Source organism: Macrotis lagotis, chromosome 4, assembly GCF_037893015.1.
Source record: "Macrotis lagotis isolate mMagLag1 chromosome 4, bilby.v1.9.chrom.fasta, whole genome shotgun sequence".
Lineage (NCBI taxonomy): Eukaryota > Metazoa > Chordata > Mammalia > Peramelemorphia > Peramelidae > Macrotis > Macrotis lagotis.
In genome coordinates this window covers 43,041,782-43,061,007 of record NC_133661.1, presented here as the reverse complement: position 1 = coordinate 43,061,007, position 19,226 = coordinate 43,041,782, and the positions used below count along the sequence as shown (strand labels likewise).

The 19,226-nt window shown below is 32.5% G+C and overlaps 1 protein-coding gene and 1 pseudogene across 1 annotated transcript; one reads left to right on the top strand and one right to left on the bottom strand.

The window, feature by feature from the left end:
* The first annotated feature begins 4,934 nt into the window (after positions 1–4,934).
* Positions 4,935–5,444, top strand: LOC141523067 (dynein light chain Tctex-type 3 pseudogene; annotated as a pseudogene).
* Positions 5,445–14,654: 9,210 nt separating this feature from the next.
* LOC141523066 (olfactory receptor 13A1-like) lies at positions 14,655–15,653 on the bottom strand. The gene has a single exon (XM_074236350.1). It carries the CDS (start codon positions 15,582–15,584, stop codon positions 14,655–14,657), a length of 930 nt encoding a protein of 309 aa, XP_074092451.1. The 5' UTR covers positions 15,585–15,653.
* Positions 15,654–19,226: the final 3,573 nt, after the last annotated feature.

Below are 19,226 nucleotides of genomic sequence, written 5' to 3'. Positions count from 1 at the left end.
CACTATTCTGCAAAGCTGAGCCTTTTCTTCCAGGGGAAACAATGGACGTTAAACAAAATAGTAGAATTCCAACATTTCCTGACGAAAAGACTGGAGCTAAATAGAAAATTGGGAAACCAAAGAGGAGGCTCATAGACACATGAAAAGGTAAAAAAAAGGGTTAAGCAAAAACATAACTGCAATCCAATTCGAGGAAACTGCGCTATATCCCCAATGGGGAGAAAGACTCTCATAACTCTTGAGAACTGTAACTTTATAAGAAAGAATATATATTTAGCCAGAAGTGATGCAAACTCATAAATTTCTGTCACTCATGCAGGATGACTTGAAAACAATATCTCCTTAAAAGGGGGGAAAGTAAGGAGATGGGAGGAGGGAAGATATTGAATGGGGTCAATCTCATTATATCAAGAGATACAAAAGTCCTACTGTAATAGAGGAGGAAAAGGGAAGAGGTGAGAACCTTCTGAATCTTCATTTCATCAGATTTGGCTTAAAGTCAACTTACACATACTTGGTTAAATTAAGAAACGTATCTTACCTTCCAAGTATTAAAAGGGGAAAGGGGTGGAAAGGGAGGGAGAGAAAAGGGGGAACTAACAGAAGGAAGGGAATAAGGGGAAAATGGAAAGGTGAAAGAAAGGGAAGAAGGTGATATTAGAAGGCAAATACACTGAAGGTGGCAGTATTCAGAAAAATAACACTGCGGAACATGGATAAAAGGAAAAGGAAAACATATAAATAGAGGAAAGATAGTATGGGGGGCAATAAAGAGGTAGTACTTATAACTTTGAATGTTAATTGGATGAACTATCCCTTAAAATGCAAGTGAATAGCAGAGTGGATTAAATACCAGAAACCTACAATATGCTGCTTTACAAGAAACTCATTTGAAGCAGAGCGATGCATATCGAGTAAAGGTAAATGAGTGGAGCAAAATATATTTTGCTTCAGCTGAAGTGAAAAAAGCAGAAGAAGCAATACTTATCTCAGACAAATCAGCTGCAAAAAAAAAGATAGGGGGGCAGCTAGGTGGTGTAGTGGATAAAGCACCGGCCCTGGAGTCAGGAGTACCTGGGTTCAAATCCAGTCTCAGACACTTAATAACTACCTAGCTGTGTGGCCTTGGGCAAGCCACTTAACCCCATTTGCCTTGCAAAAAAAAATAGATAGGGTTAAAAGAGATAGGAAGGAAACTATATCTCCTAAAAGGTAACTTAGAAAATAAAGTAATTTCAATACTAAATAGGTCTGCACCCAATCATATAGCATCCAAATTCTTAGAGGAGAAGTTGAAAGAGCTACAGGAATGCACAGACAGCAAAACTCTAATAGTAGGAGAACTCAACTTCCCACCATCAGATTTAGATAAATCTAATGATATAATAAAGTAGAAGGAAGATAAGGAGGTCAATAGATTGTTAGAAAACCTAGATATGATAGACTTATGGAGCAAACTGAATGGGGAAAGAAAGGAATATACTTTTTTTCTGTAGTACATGGCACTTACACAAAATTGACAATTTACTAGGGCATAAATGCCTAATGAACAATTACAGAAAGGCAGAAATAGTGAATACATCTTTCTCAGAATGTAATGGAATAAAAAACATATGGAATACTGAGCCAGGAAGATATATACTTAGACCTAATTTGAAACTACATAACCTCACTTTAAAGAAAGGGTGGAATAAGCAATAAATTTTAAAAAAATTATTTCTACCTAGATAATGACAATAATGAAACAACATATGAACCCTATGAGATACACTTGAGCAGGATGTCAGGGGATTTTTTTATATCTGTAAATGCTTGCATGAATAAATGAGAGAAAGAAAAAATCAATGAACTAAACATGCAACTAAAAAAAAAATTAGTGAAAGGACAAACTAAAAAATACCCAATTAAATACCAAATTAGAAATTCTAAAAATTAAAGGAGGAATTGATAAAACTGAATGCAAGAAAACTATTGAAGTAATAAAATAAACCAAGAGCTGGTCTTATGTAAAAACCAATAAAATTGATAAACCTCTGGTCAATTTGATTAAAAAAAAAAGAAAGAATAAAACGAAATTGCTAGGATCATAAATGAAAAAGGTGAACTCACCACCAATAAGGAATAAACTAAAGTAATAAATCAGAATTATTTTAAAAGTTGTCCAATAAATTTGACAACTTAAGTGAAATGGTCAAGTATTTACAAAAATATGTTACTCAGATTAAATGAATAAGAAATTAAAATCCAAATAAACCTATTTCAGAAAAAAAGAAAATCAACAAGACTTTATTGAACTAAGAAAAAATCTTCAGGGCCAGATGGACTCACAAGTGAATTCTATCAAACATTTAAGGAACAAATGGTTCCAATTCTATATAAACTCTTTGGAAAAATAGGTGAAGATGGAACTATGATTAACTCTTTCTATAACACCAATATGGTGCTGATAACTAAAACAAGAAGAGCAAAAAAAAATAAAATGATAGATCTATCTCACTGATGAATATAGATGAGAAAAATCTTAAATAAAATCTTAGCTAAATGAGTATAACAACTTATCCATAGTATAATACATTATGATCAAGTAAGATTTATCCCAGTAATGCAGGGTTGGTACTATATTAGGAAAACTGTTTTAGCATAATTAATTACATCAAGAACAAAGTTATCATAAATCATATGATCATATCACTAGTTTCTGAAATAGATTTTGACAAAATATTGCTCCCATTCCTAGTAAAATCACTAAAGAGTGTAGTAATAAATGAATTGTTCCCCAGAAAAATAAGTAGTATCTATCTGAAACCATCAACAGGCAATATATGAAATGGCGATAGGCTAGAGGCATTTCCAATAAGATCAGGGATGAAACAAGGATGCCCATTATCATCACTACTATTCAATATTGTGTTAGAAAAATTAGCCTCAGCAATAAGAGAAGAAAAAGAAATTGAAGAAATTAGATTTGGGAAGGAGGAGACAAACCTCTCGCTCTTTGCAGATGACATGATGGTATACCTAGAGAATATCAAAAATTCATTTAAATAGCTACTAGAAATTATTAGCAACTTTAGCACAGTTTCAGGCTATAAAATAAACTCTCATAAATTCTCAACATTTCTATAAATATCTAGCAAGATACAGCAGAAAGAGCGAGAAAGAGAAATCCTATTCAAGATAACCTTAGACAATAGAAAATACCTGGGAATCTACCTGACAAGGCAGACTCAAAAACCTTTTTGAAACAATTACAAAACACTTCTCACACAAATAAAAATTAGACAACCAACTTGACAAACATCAACTGCTTATGGATAGGTCAAGCTAATATAATAAAAGTGACAGTTCTACCAAAATTAAACTACTTTTTTAGAGCCCTACCAATAAAATTTCCAAAAACTTACTTAAATGAGTAAGAAAAAAATTGAAGTAAATTCATACGGAGAAATAAAAATCAAGAATTTCCAGAGATTCAATGAAAAACGTGCTAAGGAAGGTGGTTTAGCCTTAAGAGATCTAAAATTATATTAGAAAGCATCAGTAATCAAAACTATCTGGTATTGGCTAAGAAATAAAGAGGTATATCAGTGGAATAGACTAGGTGTAATAGCAGGAAATGATTATAATAATCTGCTGTTTGATAAACACAAAGGGTTCAGCTATTGCGATAAAAACTCTCTCTTTGACAAAAACCATTGGCAAAATTGGAAGCTCCTATGGAAGTAACTTAGATTAGACCAACACCTCACACCCTATACCAAGATAAAATCAAAATGGATACAGGATTTAAATATAAAAAACAATATTATAAGCAACCTAGAAGATCAAGGAGTAGGTTACCTGTCAGATCTATGGAAAGGGAAGCAGTTTTTGATCAAGGAAGAGATGAAGAACATCCTTAAAAACAAACTAGATAATTTTGATTACATTAAATTAAAAAGCATTTGTACAGAAAAAAAAAACACTGAAACTAAGCTCAAAAGAAATGTAATAAACTGGGAAGCAATTTTTACAGCTAGTATTTCTGACAAAGGTCTAATTTCTAAAATATACAGAGAGCTAAGTCTAATTTTCAAAAAACAAACTTTCCCAACTTGACAAATGGTCAAAGGATATGATGCAAAGGCAATTTACAGATGAGGAAATCAAAGTAATCCATAGTCATATGAAAAATTTCTCTAAATTACCCCTCATTTGAAAAATGCAAATTAAAGCATCTCTGAGATACCATCTCATACCTCTCAGACTGGCCAATAAGACCAGAAAGGACAATGATCAAAATTGGATGGGATGGTGGAAATCTGGAACATTAATACATTGTTGATGGAGCTGTGAACTCATCCACCCTTTCTGGAGAGTAATTTCGAATTCTGCCCAAAGGGCATTAAAAGTGTGCATACCCTTTGATCCAGCAAGGCCACTAATGGGTCTATACCCTCAAGAGATTATGAAAACATCTAAAAATATCGCTTGTTCAAAAATATTCATAGCAGCCCTGTTTATGGGGGTAAAGAATTGGAAACTAAGTGAATGTTCTTCAATTGGGGAATGACCTAATAAACTGTGGTATGTGTATGTCATGGAACACTAATGTTCTGTTAGAACTCAGGAGGGATGGGAATTCAGAGAAGTCTGGAAAGATTTGCATGAACTGATGCTGCACAAAATGAGCAGAACAAGAACATTGTTCACACAAATAGCAACATGGGATTGAAGATCACCCTTGATGTGCCTGCTCATTACATCATTGCAACAACCAGGTACAATTTGGGCTACCTACAATGCAGAATGCCATCTGTATCCATTATCTTATTGTGTATGTTATCTCTTACATTTTATTTTTGCTCCTTATCGATATTTCTATCTCATCACATTCAACTGGGATCAACATATACCATGGAAACAATGTAAAGACTAACAGAGCAGCCACCGCCATGGAGGAATACCAGCCCCACCACGATGAGATTGTCTTCAACGCTGATGAAGCACACAATATTGTGAAAGAGTATATTGATGCTATATTGGGTGGTGTGCTTTATAATGAGAATAATGTCAACCAATGGACTGCAGCTATAGTGGAGCAATCCTTAATACATTTGGTAAAGTTAGGGAAGACATATAAATATATGGTTACTTGTGCAGGAATGCAGAAGAGTGGATCTGGTTTACACACAGCCAGCTCATGTTTTTGGGTTACCACATCTGATGGAACCTGTACCATAAGATGGGAGAATCAAACTATGAACTCCATCGTCAATGTTTTTGCCATTGCTATTATCCTGCAACTACATGGAAATATTATACCAGTGCCTTTAACAGAAGAAATTATCAAAATGTTCTTGAATAAAACTATTCATAGTATTATTTAATTATCTTATTATTGCACTAGAAGTGAAAATGTGTAATTGGCTTTAAGACAGTCAAAATTGAATATTATAATGTAACTATCTAATTAATATAGAGCTCAAAGTGTACTTTAATTAAAGACTTACATAGTTAGAAAAATATCAAACTCAGAAAAATAAGACATTAAAATGTCTAAATACTGAATTTATATTTGCACCAGCCTTCCCTGAACACTATATTGAGGGAGTTGGAGGAATAAAGTTTGTTTTAATAAAGTTCTTTTGAGGTGGAAAAATAGAATTCTATCTGCATAAGCCTGTATAAATTAACCCAAGTTCTTAGTTCAATAATTATTAGTGCCTCATTTGGTTATACATGCAGGATGCTATAAGCATGTTTTTTTATCAAATACTGTTATATAGTAACTAGAATTAACTTTTTTAAAGTTATTATTTAATGATTTATTGCCTTTTATTTGAAAATTCCAAGTTAAAGGTTGATAGAGTTGGTTGGTAGAGTGAGTTCTTTAGCCCAGTAAAGTTCACCTAAGAATAATCACAATAATAATTGTCTTTCAAATCATTCATTCTATATTCAGCAATTTGTTGATCATCCACTATGTGCAGCATTCTGTTTAGTTGCCACATTGCTGGTGCCTTCCTCCCAGTTTGGAAACTGTAGCATTTTTCATTTGGATTATGAACATGGGAATAAAAAATTTGGTCTGCAATTTAGAATACATAAGACAGTGAGATTTAATTTTAAGAGAAAAATAAAATGAACAGAAGCCATGTAGAAGTTAGCCAAATCAAGTTATTGCTATAAGTAGACTTTATTTACCATTGTAGACATGACTTATTTAAAAAAAGTCAGTATAAACATGCACATTTAATTTTGTTGTTAGTTTCATAGCTAATAAGTTACATTTATTGCTTTGGTTATTAACTGGCATTTGTAAAACTATATGATGTTTTAGATATATTGAGTAAGTTATAAATATAAAGTATACATTCATTAGCAGGTTATATAATAACTCAGTGCTTATGAAATGTAGAAAAAAACATAATGAGAAAAGATTTTCAATTAGTGTACACACAGCTGGGCTACCAAATGTGAAATCAATCCACTGCCTAAGCAAGAAAATAAAGTCATAAATGCAAATTGAGTGAAACGAATATGCTGAATTTTTGAAGAAATGCTGAGTGATAATATGGTAAATATTAATGGGGCATAAGGTGGTGATATTTGCATGTTTGTTTTTTGGCTATATAAAAAGGACAGTTTAAGAACAAATGAATATTAGAGAAAGATTAGTTCACTTTAAATGCTATAATGTACCTCTTTTGGCACATTAAAAATAATCTCATAACTATTACATTGATGCTATTTTCTTGCACCTGAAGATTGTACTAGAGTGATCAAAGTCCTAGTGTAATTGATTGATGTTATTGAATCTCAGTTTCTTAAAAATAATCATGGAAAATATGCCTTGTAAAATCATGTTTTAAAAGAATTTGCTTGATACTATTCTGTAGCTAAAAGATAATAAATATTGTCTGCCTTATCTATAAAAAAAAGACTAACAGAGTGCGTTTGATTGGGGGGGTGGAAGCAAGAATGTGGGGAAAATTGTAAACCTCCAAATAAATAAAATCTTTCTCAAAAAATAAGTGGGTAAGTTCTTGGAGTCATTGGAAATTGTCAACTTGTTTGGCTAACAAATGGTAGCATTGAAAAAAATATGAAAAAGAAAAATCCATCATATTAGAAGACAGGAGAGTTTGGAGTTTGCATAATCACTTGAATTCTCTTGGACCTCTACTATAAAATAAACATATTGGACTAAATTATTTATCTCCTATGTCCCTTCTGACTTCAACAAGCTATGATTTTTATGTCATGGAGAGATGAAGGAAGATGAAATGAGACTACTGATGATCTCAGAATAGGTAAGTTGTTTTTTTATAAGTAGAGTATTTTTCAGAAATTGCTCCATTATTATTCTGTTGTTGACTTGTGTTTGCACATTACACACGTTTTTTTTTAACTCTAGATAATTTGTACTTGCTCGTTAGGTTGGTGGTAAGCACAGCTTTTAGTTTAAGTGAGTCCTAGAAATAAAAATGTCACACTTTACACTGCTATATTTTTGCCAATAATCTATTTTCTCATGTTACTATTCCATCCATAAAGGTGGTAATATATGTTCTAAAAGTTCTAATTAAAAAATATTAAACTTGTTAATCAAAAGAAAATATAGGAGGTTGTGTAACAGTTTGAGAAAGACTAAAATATTTATCAAAACTGCTTTCCAGAATAGTTTTACCCAATCACAGGAACACTAACAGTCCAATGGAGTGCAAGTTTTCCCACAACTCCCTCCAATGTTGATCATTTTTTTTAAAGATGTGTGAGGTAGTATCTCAAAATTTATTTCAATTGTTTTTTTCTAAGTAGTAATAAATTGGAGGAAAATTTTTGTCATTCATTTTCTTTTCTTTCTTTCAATATTTTTCTTCCATATGCAAATGCAAATTTTTAAGTTACATAATTTCCTTCTACTCTCCCTTTCTACCCCACCCTTCACCTCATTGGCAAACAGTCATGTTAACATTGTACTCACGTATTTTTGATAAACATGTTTACAGATTGGTCGTTTTCACTATGAGAAATTAGTTTAAAGGGGAAAAGGATACATAAGAGATAATTTTAATAAAGTTTACATCAGATTCTAAAGGACTTTTATTTTTTTTTATTTTTTTGTTTTGCTTTTCTTCCCCTGAATGGGGATAACATTGTCCATAGCTAGTCTAATACAATAGTCTTAGCTCTCTGATCTCCTGAGAGGAGCTTCTTCCATCAAGATTCATCATCTTGGGGAGGCTAGGTGGTGCAGTAGATAGAGCACTGGCCCTGGAGTCAGGAGTACCTGAGTTCAAATCTGACCTTAGACACTTAATAATTATTTAGCTGTGTGGCCTTGGGCAAGCCACTCAACCCCATTGCCTTACAAAAAAAAAATATTGAACATCTCACAATGTTGTTGTTAATGTGTACATTGTTCTCTTAGTTCTGCTCTCTTCATTCAGTATCAGATCCTCTAATTCATTCAATGTTTCCCTAGATTCTTACCATTTATTATTTTTATAGAAAAATAGTATACAGAAGATTCATGTGGCATCACTTGCTTAGCAATTCCCAATTGATGGGTATGAACTCAATTTCCAATTTTTTGCCAATACAAAAAAAGCTGATATTACTATTTTGGAACATGTGGGAGTTTTTACCATACTATTTTCCAGTTTTCCCAACAATTTTTGTCAAATAGTAAGTTCTTAACCCAGGAGCTGATGTCTTTGGGTTTTTTTATCAGGAGGTTATTGTAGTCATTTACTGTGGTTTCTTTTCAACCTATCTTAATCCACTGATCCATTACTCTATTGCATAACCAATACCAGACATGGTATTGATCACTACTGCCTCACAATATAGTTTTAGATCTGGCAAAGCTAGAACTCCTTCCTTTACATTTATTTTTCATCAGTTCCTTTGCTAGTCTTGACCTTTTGTTGCTCCAGATGAATTTTGCTACTATTTTTCTAGTTCAATGAGATAGTTATTTGGTACTTTGATTGATATGGCACTGAATAAGGAATTTAATTTGGGTAGAATTCTTATTTTTATTAAATAAGATCAACCTAACAATGAGCAATTGACATTTTCCCAGGTGTTGAGATTTGACTTAATTTGCGTGAGAAGTCCATTCACAGAGTTTCTGAGTTTCTCTTGAGAGGTAGATACTCAAGTAATTGATGTTGTCTGTAGTTATTTTTAAAGGGAATTTCTTTTTCTACCTCTTGTTCTTGGGCTTTGCTATTCATATATAGAAATGCTGATGATTCTGTGGGTTTATTTTATATCCTGCTACTTTGCTGAATTTCTTAATTGCTACAAGGAGTTTTTAGATGATTTTCTTGGGTTCCCTAGGTCTACCACCATATCATGTGCAAATATTGAAAACTTTCCCTCTTCATTGTCAATTCTGATTCAATTCCTTTTTCTTCTCTTATTGCTACAGCTAGCATTTCATTTTTTCTTTTTTTTATCCTTTTGCAAAGCAATGGGCTTAAGGGTCTTGCCCAAGGCCACACACCTAGGTAATTATTACGTGTCTGAGGCTGGATTTGAACTCAGTTACTCCTGACTCCAGGGCTGGTGCTCTATCTACTGTGCTACCTAGTCACTCTACAGCTAGTATTTCTAATACTATTTTAAGTATGTTCAATTATGTGGAGTATTTTCCTAATATTGCACCATCCTTGCCTTACTGGTATAAATTCTACATAATCATGATATATTATTCTAGTAATAATTTGCCTTAGTCCCTTTGCTAAAATTTTATTTAAGATTTTTACATCAATATTCATTGGAGAAATTGGTCTCTAATTTTCTTTCTCTCTTTTGGTTCTCCCTGGTTTAAGTATCAACACCCTGTTGGTGTCAGAAAAGGAGTTAGGCAGAGCTCCTATGGTTTAAATAGTTTATGAAGAATAGGAATTAATTGTTCCTTAAATGTTAGTACAGTTCACTTGCAAATCTATCTGGACCTGGAGACATTTTCTTAGGGATTTTATTGATGGTTTCTTCAGTTTCTCTTTCTGAAATGGAATTATGTAAACAATTTATTTCTTCTCTTATTCTGGGCAGTTAGTATTTTTGTAAATATTCATCCTGTTCACTCAGGTTTTCCTATTTATTGGCATATAGTTCTTAAAATTAATTGCAAATTACCTCTTCAATTTCCTCCTCATTGGTGCTTAATTCACTCTTCATTTTTGATACTGGTAATTTTAGGGGTTTTTTGTGACATGCTCTTTCTTGTTTGCTCATGAACCTTCTCCTATCTGTAGATCTGATGATAATTTTCTCTAAGTTTCAAAAATATGTTTATTATATTCCCTTTTGCAAGGTCATTTACTCTTTTGGATCTTAGTTTTGTATGCCATTTGAGGTTTTAGTTTAAAACTAATTTCTTTCATATTGCTATCCATTTTTCCTATCAATTTATGTTGCTATTCAATAATGAGTCCTTTAGTCAGTAGTTAGGGTCTTTATTTTCACTGTTCTACAGAAAGCATCTAGGTGTGCACTGGGTCTGGATTCAGGAAGACATGAGTAAAATTTAACCTCAGACTTTTTCTAATTGTGTGACCCAGGGCATGGCACCTAACCTTTGTTTGCCTTAATTCATTGGAGAAAGAAATGGCAAACTATTCTACTAACTTTGCAAAGAAAATCTATGGACAGTATGGTCAACTGGCTTAAATGTACAGCAACAAGGGTTTTAGATACATTTGCTTCTCTGTATTATGTTCATAATCTACTCCACTGATTGTATGGTTCTTTAAACAAGTCCCAAGTGGTTTGTAGAATTACTGTAATATACTATATTTTCTGATGAGATATTATTGCCTTCCTTAATCTCCTTTTCTTCTCATTATTTATTTTAGGATTCTTGAATTTTTTTATCCCCATTTAAATTTTTTCATTAATTTTTCTGGTTCTATAAAATAAACATTTTGTAATTTAACTGGTGTGGAATTGATATGTATATTTATTCATTTGTGTTCATTAGGGAAGTTTTTGCTGTTGAGGTTGCTTTTATATTTCCTGGTTAATGTGCCAAAGCTATAACTCTCACGGATTGAATTTGGTGGATGGCTTTTGTTATTTTAACAATCTATGTATTAATGAATTTATTTTTTCAATGATTGTTTGATTAATAAAACTACAGTATAACATTTTCCAGCATCTGATGGCTTCTTCAAATGTTACTTTTGAAATAGGATTTCATAATTTCTTTATTTTTTGTTATGATAATATTGATATCTCATTTTTTATTTTATTTATTTAATTTATGCAATTGTTTTCTTTTGCTGCATAGCTGGGGAAAATAATTTCTCATTCTTTTATATTTTCCTCTAATTACATTTTGATAACAATTATTTGGTTTGGGGTCTTTTTCATTTTTTAAGGTGTTAGCTAATAACCTATTGTATTTAAAAATCCAATTTTTAACTGACATTACTTATTTTTTTTTAGGTTTTTGTAAGGCAAATGGGGTTAAGTGACTTGCCCAAGGCCACACAGCTAGGAAATTAAGTCCCTGAAGTTGGATTTGAACTCAGGTACTCCTGACTCCAGGGCCTGTGCTCTATCCACTGTGCCACCTAGCCATGCCTTATTACTTATTTTTATTAATTTTTATTTGAATATTTTAACTTCTTTTTTGTTCTTTAATGAGGTCTTTACTGTACTGGTTTTCTAATATTTTTGATGCATTTCTTGATAATCAAACTATATCAATAAAAGTGTTCAGATATATTTCTTTGAAGGACTTCTTTAGCCACAAATTAAACTTTTAAAAGTTTTTAATTTTTTTATTGTTTTTAATTAAATTATCCAAAATTTCTATGATTTTAATTCAACAATTCTAAAAGACTAAGTTAATTAATCTCCAGTTGTTTTTTCATACTTTTTTCCAAGTACCTCTTAATTAACATAATTTTATTACATTTTGAATGATAAAAAAATCTTGTAATATATATGATATATCTTATTATACATAAAAACTTGACATTCTAATCCCTTCTTTTGGTTTCTTTAGTTTAGGGATTAAGTCATCCATACACACCCACATCTGTGATAATTGATTGTTTATTCTCCTCTATTTTATTCTCTTATACTTTTATTTCTCTTTACTCTTTATTAATGTTTATTTAAAATTTTTACTTTTTTCCTTCATTTTCAAACATTCCTTACTATACACTCTCCAAATTTAAGCTTTGTTATATTTAACAACAAATAACTTTCTGAATATACCTTCCCACTTATATTTCCTTTTTACTTCTTCCTTTTTCTAATTGGTTGAGATGAATGTATTTGTACACAAATCTTTGGATGTATACTTATAAAAGATATTTATGTCTTAACAAAGCTCCTATTTTTCACCCATCTCCCCTTAATGTATATTCTCTGACTGTCTATCTTTCTAATATCTTCAAAATAAAACTATTTATCAGTCTTTTACCTCAGTTGACTTCTTCTATGATCCCTGTGACAATAGGATTCTAAAAGAAATATTTTTAACATTCTATTCAATCTTCATTAGTATATAAACTTTAATATTTATATTTCAAAATTTCTTTTTTCTACTTTTATTAATAATATTTCAAAATCTTTTTGTTCAAAATTCTCTTTTTTATTCATAGGATAATAATCAATTATCCTTCGTAAAATAGTCTTGGTTGAGGACCTTTGTATTTTGCATGATAGAATATTTCAATTCTTGTTCTCCATTTCATTGAAATGATTGCTGTTAAATCATGACCAGTCTTGATTGTGATTCTTTCATTCTGACTGCTTGCAATATTTTATTTCTTTTCTCTGGAATCTGTGAATATGGGAAGCAAAGTCTAAGAGTTTTTAATCTGGGATTTCTTTAGAGAGGTCATCAGTGAATTCTTTCAATTTTCAATCAAAGATAGTTTTTTAATGATTTTATGAAAAATGATATCAAAGTTCTTTTGGGGTGTAAGGTAATTCTACTGTAACATTAATTTTAAAAATCAGGCAGATTTAAAAAAATTTTAAAAATAAGGTCAACAGTTTTGAGAATCCCCCCAAATCCCTTATTATTCTCTATGAGAATAGTCTCCAAATTCACAATTAAGAGCTGATCTCCACTTGATCATAGTGAAAGACTGTGAATCCCAGGGGAGTTTTTTGACCCACCAATTATCTTATAGTGACTATTATACACTAATTCTCAGATTTTCTCACTGTAATCTCTTTTCTGTTTTTATATTAAATATCTTATAATTTCTTCAATTACATACTTCTGACTTTATTTTAAGAATTTGCATTAACTATTAGAATCCTTCATTGGGCCCCTTCAGATTTTTAGTGAGTTTTTCCTAGAATATAGTTTTTTTATACCTCTCCTAATAAACTGTGGAGATTTATTTTCAATTTTCTCTTCCTCTTTTTAAGGAGAGCTGGTGGGGTAGTTGGTAGAATGCTAAGCTTGGAATCAGGTAAACCATGAGTTCAAATTGGGCCTGAAATACATACTAGCTCTATGACTCCAGGAAAGTAATTTAATATCTCTTTGTATCTGATTCCTCACCTGCAAAATGTTGATAATCATGGCATATATGTTTCAGAAGGTTGAGAGAATAAGAAGGGATAATATTTTGTAGAACATTTTAGAATAATACCTGGCACATTGTAAATACCATGTAAATGCTTATTCCTTTTCCTTTCATAACTATCATTTAATTTAAAATAAAAAACAAAGTATAATTTTTTTGAAGAATTCTAATCATTCTTGTGAGCATGCTTTTTTTGCTTTAAGGTTCTGGTTTTAGTTATTTGTTTTGTGACCTGCCTCTTCTGGATATACTTTGATCATTCCAAGTGTTCTCTGTTCATTCATTTTGGTCCTGAGTACTTAGGAGTTAATTTAAGGTCTCCTTTATTTTGGGGATGAATCAAGTTGAAGAGACCTATCATTTAAACTAGTAGCCTTTCTCTATAGCTTTTTCATTACAACAGTCATTAAAGTTCTCTACTACAATCAACCTTAAAGAAGCCTTTCCCTTTTAATGAGAAGAGAGATTAAGGAGAGATCTTTTTTAACTCTTCAGTTAAATAAAAAATAATCCTCTTTTGTAAGAGAACTAATTCAGGCCTTTTCCATTATATCTGGAGTTATGAGGTTTATTAGAAAAAACTTCAATAATTTACTCACACTTATTTGACATCTGAAAGATAAGCAACCATATATTCAAATGAATTATCCATTAGAATATATCTTTGCAATAAAATTCTGTTTTGTTTAAATCATGGATCTGACATGGTATGGCCCTATATGCTAGTCTTTACAGATATTCTGACTTTAAATTCACTTTATGAATTCAAGAATAAAATGTAACCAGAGAGTTACCTGATACACACGAGAATACATCAGGTGCATTGCCTACCAGGAGAAATCATGTTTAAAGATTTCCAGGCTTTATGTACAATTTTTTTTTGTTTTAAAGATATTCATAATTCTAGTTTCTGAGCTGAATGAACTTTACAAATGACCCATTATTGGGGCAGCTAAGTGGCACAGTGGATAAAGCACTGGCCATGGAGTCAAGAGTACCTGAGTTCAAATTTGACCTCAGACATTTAATAATTACCCAGCTGTGTGGCCTTGGGCAAACCCATTAACCCCATTGCCTTGCCAAAAAAATGAGCCATTATTTAAAAAGAAATGGACATAATTTCTTGAGTGCTATTTTCACATCTTTGTTTCTCAAGGAGTAGATCATAGGGTTTAAAGCTGGTGTCACCATGGCATAAATCACTGATGCTACTTTGCCATCCTTCAGCGACTGACCAAGACCAGGTAGAAAGTAGATGTAAATTACAGTGCAATAATACATGGTGACCACAATAAGATGGGAGGAACAAGTGGAAAATGCTTTCTTCTTCCCTTCCTTGGTTCGAATCTTCAAGATGCTGGAGATGATGAAACCATAGGACACCAGAATAAGCAGGAAAGTGATAGCAGCAAAGAACATATCTGCCACAACTACCATTATATTGTTAACATAGGTGGATGAGCAGGAGAGAGGTAATAATGAAGGAATTTCACAAAAGAAATGATCAATGACATTGGGTCCACAGAAGGACAAACGAACAGTCATGATGATGTTTATTGTTATATTGGTTCCACTGAAAGTCCACACTAGAACTGCTAAGAGACAACAAACAGCCTTGTTCATCAACGTGTTGTAGTGGAGAGGCTGGCAGATGGCAGCATATCGATCATAGGCCATGGCTGTGAAAAGCAATAACTCAGCACTCAAACACCAAGTTAGGAAATATATCTGAGCTATGCAGCCACCGTAGGAAATGGTGTTCTTGGTCATTAGGTTCTGCAGTAACTTTGGCACCACAGTGGAAGAGGAGAGAATATCCAATAGGGCCAAATTGATAAGGAAAAAGTACATGGGTGTATGGAGGCCTGGGTTTAAAATAATCACCATGATAATGATTGAATTACCTGAGAATGCCACTATGAAAAGTCCTAAAAAGACGCTGAAGAGTAAAATCTGAACCTGAGGGTTTTCAGAGAAGCTTTGTAAGATAAACTCATGTACTGATGACTGATTATTTGTTGCCATGTTGGTAGGTTGTAAGGTATTTTTGGTCAATGTATGGCCACAAAATCCAAACTATAATTGTTCATTTTTCTTCCTAAAGAGAAGAAAAAAAAGATCTGGATTAAAATGGGCAGATTTAAAATGTTATGATATTCCAAAATCAAATTTTGACAAAGTTATTTCACCACAAACCAAAATCTGAGTAAAATTATTTGTTGAATGGGATCTCCTCTTAATGAATTCATTCTTCTTTCCCCAACCCAGATAAAACACCCTACACACACACACACACACACACACACACACACACACACACACACACAAGCAAGCGAGACAGTCCTTTTTCTCAAGGAGCTTATAGGGGAGACAAAAACCAAATGAATGGTAATGAAAATCGAAGAATAAGGCACCCATAGGAGATCATATTAGATATGAATGGGATGTGAAAAATTGCCTGAATACTAAAATATAAGGGAAAAGCTTATATAACATTAATTATTGATTCAGAAGTATAGTCCAAGTTTTCATCACTGGTAGGACATGAGGATGGTGTAGTTGACAAAAGTGCTGACATTCTAAAGAGAGAGACCTAAGTTCAGTCCTTCCTCTGATTGTGCAGACTCAACAGAAGTCATTTTTCTTCTTTGACCCAAGCATCTCATACTTTTTTAGACTATTTGAAAAAGCATTAGTATTTCTTAGCAAATGAAGTACTTCCTCATGAATTCCCATAATTATAAAAACCATATTTGTGAATAAAAAGAGAGATACATTGAGACAGAGAAATAGAAAGAGCAAAGGTCATTTCTCTCAGACTTTATCTTTAGTTCCTACATTATAGACTATGCTTATACATAATTGTTTACACGTTACCTCACCCATCAGAATCTGAGCTTGTAGAAGACAAAAACTATGTTTACATTTTTTTGTATTCCCAGAATTACACAAGCAGTGTCTGTCAAATCACAAATGCCTAATATGTCCTACTTCATGTTAGTAATTTAAAACATCATTGAATTTTAAGTATTAGAAGTATGGAATAGCATAGGGATTCCTAGGTTTGGGGTCTGGAGAAATCTGGTGAAGCTCATTTCTTTATGTAACTATTGGAATTATCTGGTAAATCTCTTAGTTTGTTGCTATGAATTTCAGAACTCATCTGCAAAATTGGGATCAGAATACCAACCACAGGAGGTTTGTATAAAACATCAATGAGGAAATGACAAAACAATGATTCCAAAATCTTCAGTACCATTTAAAAACAGTTTACTATTATTAATATTATTATTAAATGGTAAGAATAGTAGGAATAATAAATAGTAAAAATTGAGGACCTCTGCAAATGAATTTGTTGGAAGAAATTGAGGTAAAGAGAAATATAGAGATAAGACTACTGAAAAATAATTTCATATACCTTATTTCATTTGATCGATAACAATGTCATGATATAGTTGGACATATATTATTATTCTCATTTTTAAGCTAAGAAAAGTTAAGAAACTAGGTAGTAAACTGATAATTTACTGTTTTTGTCCTTAATCACTTGCATTGCTTATCCTCTATTCTAACCCATGCAAAATGAGAAGGCTGAAATTATAAGAAGATAAAATAAAAAGATATATATGACCTATAAAAATTATTACAATTTTAAATTCAGTGTGTGTGACTTACTCAAACTCTCACAGCAAATGACAAAATGGGCATAGATTCAAGAAAGGTTTCTTGACTCAGTTTCTGAACTCTAAACTCAGTGCTCTATAGGTGTGTTCTAGATGTCTTTGCAGATTGTAATTTAGTTTTAAGATGTATGGTTTCCCTGTCTTTGGATAGTTCAGCTGGCAACGTTCAGAAAAAGAAAATTGCCTATAGTTGTCTTCTGCCATGAGGATTTAAGCTCCTATACAGCAGAGGCTTTTCATTTCTACTTATATTTGTATTCTCAGGTCATGGTATAGTGTCCGGCACGTTTAAATCCTTTAAAAAATGTTTCTAAATTTAACTTGCTGACTCTGTACCATTTCTTATGGACAAGCACATCATTTATGACTTCGCTATGGTATCATTATAGTTCATTACAGTCCATTATTTTTATTCATTCCAAGTATAGATAACAAAATAAAAAGATGTTCTTGTGCTTTCATAGATGAATAGCTTAGTATGGTCTATATTTCCCTATGAAAATGAACACACTCCTGTCCAAAAAATTCTTCTAAAGGTGTATCACATTCAAGTCTCTGCCCCTTGACTCCTTATCCCAGGTTCCTTCCTCTTCTCCCTAAGCACGCTCCTCAGCCTCTGTCCTCGTCCTCCCTGTCCCCAAGGTCCCAAAGTGTCACCTGTGGGTTGAGGAGGAAGAAGAGACGTGGGGCCCAGGTCTGACACTGACCAGCCTGGGGAGTTTCAGGACAAAGGTCATTGTTACTTTGTTACGTTGTGGCATTGACCTGTGAGGACAGAGGCCAAGGTGGGGGAGGGGGGAGAGGAGGTGGGCCCGCAGTCACTGCCTGCTTCTGTCACTGCTCATCTCTCCCTCCTCACACTTCCTCTGTGATCCCCATGTTGGATCCTCCTCTTGCCATTGTCCTCATCAAAGGAAATCCAAAGAATTAACTGAAAACAGAAGGGCTCAGTTCCATGGCTGTTATGGTTGCTAATTTAAACCAATTATTCTAGGACTTTATTGAGCAAGAATTTAGTTAGGAAAAGCTAACCAATTCTTTATCAAATTGTCCTAACAAGGATGAAGCAGAAAGTTTTTGGACCTACCCAATTACCTCTACTTATAAATTAATTAAAACTTGGAGCAAATCTATAAACCTTAATATGCAATGTTTTACACAGTATTTCATTTCATTTTCACACAGTCCTGCAAAGCATGGGGCAAATGTAATTATCTTCATTTTGCAAATGAGAAATTAGTCTCACACAGCTCCAATGGACTTGTCTGAATGAAAATAAGCAGCAAAGCTAGATCCTTCTGATTTTAATTTCTAATTAGTTCTGATTTGTTATCTAATAAGATCTAATCTTATCTTTTCAACTATAATTCTAATTGGATATTTCATTTTCTATGTTTAATTCTATTTTGACTATGTCATACTGTTTTTGTGAAATAAGGGGTTTAAACACTGGCACAATTGTATGATTCCAAAGAAGGGAATCACTTAATTGCAAGGCAATAATCACCATTATCTGACTGAAACCGGATAAATTAAGATAAAATTACTGCTAATACAGGTGGCTAGGTGGTGCAGGCCCTGGAATCAGGAGTACCTGAGTTCAAATGCAACCTCAGACACCTCATAGCTAGTGTGGCCTCGGGCAAGCCACTTAACTCCATTGTCTTGCAAAAAAAACAAACCTAAAAAAATTACTGCCAATAATAATTTAGCAAATTATAATGATTACCAAGTGGTTATTAATACAATAAATACAATAAATAGTTTACTAATTATATTGATAACTAATAGATTGTGAATATAATATATAACTTTGTATATATTCTATATATTTAGAGGTAATATGTTTGGATTAGTGTTTTAAACATTTATATACAATAAGTTTATTATAAACATCTATATATCAACTCCCTTATTATAAGTGTATGTTTCTATAAAAGAATTATAAAGGAGGAAATCATCATTGGGAGCCTGATCAATTAAT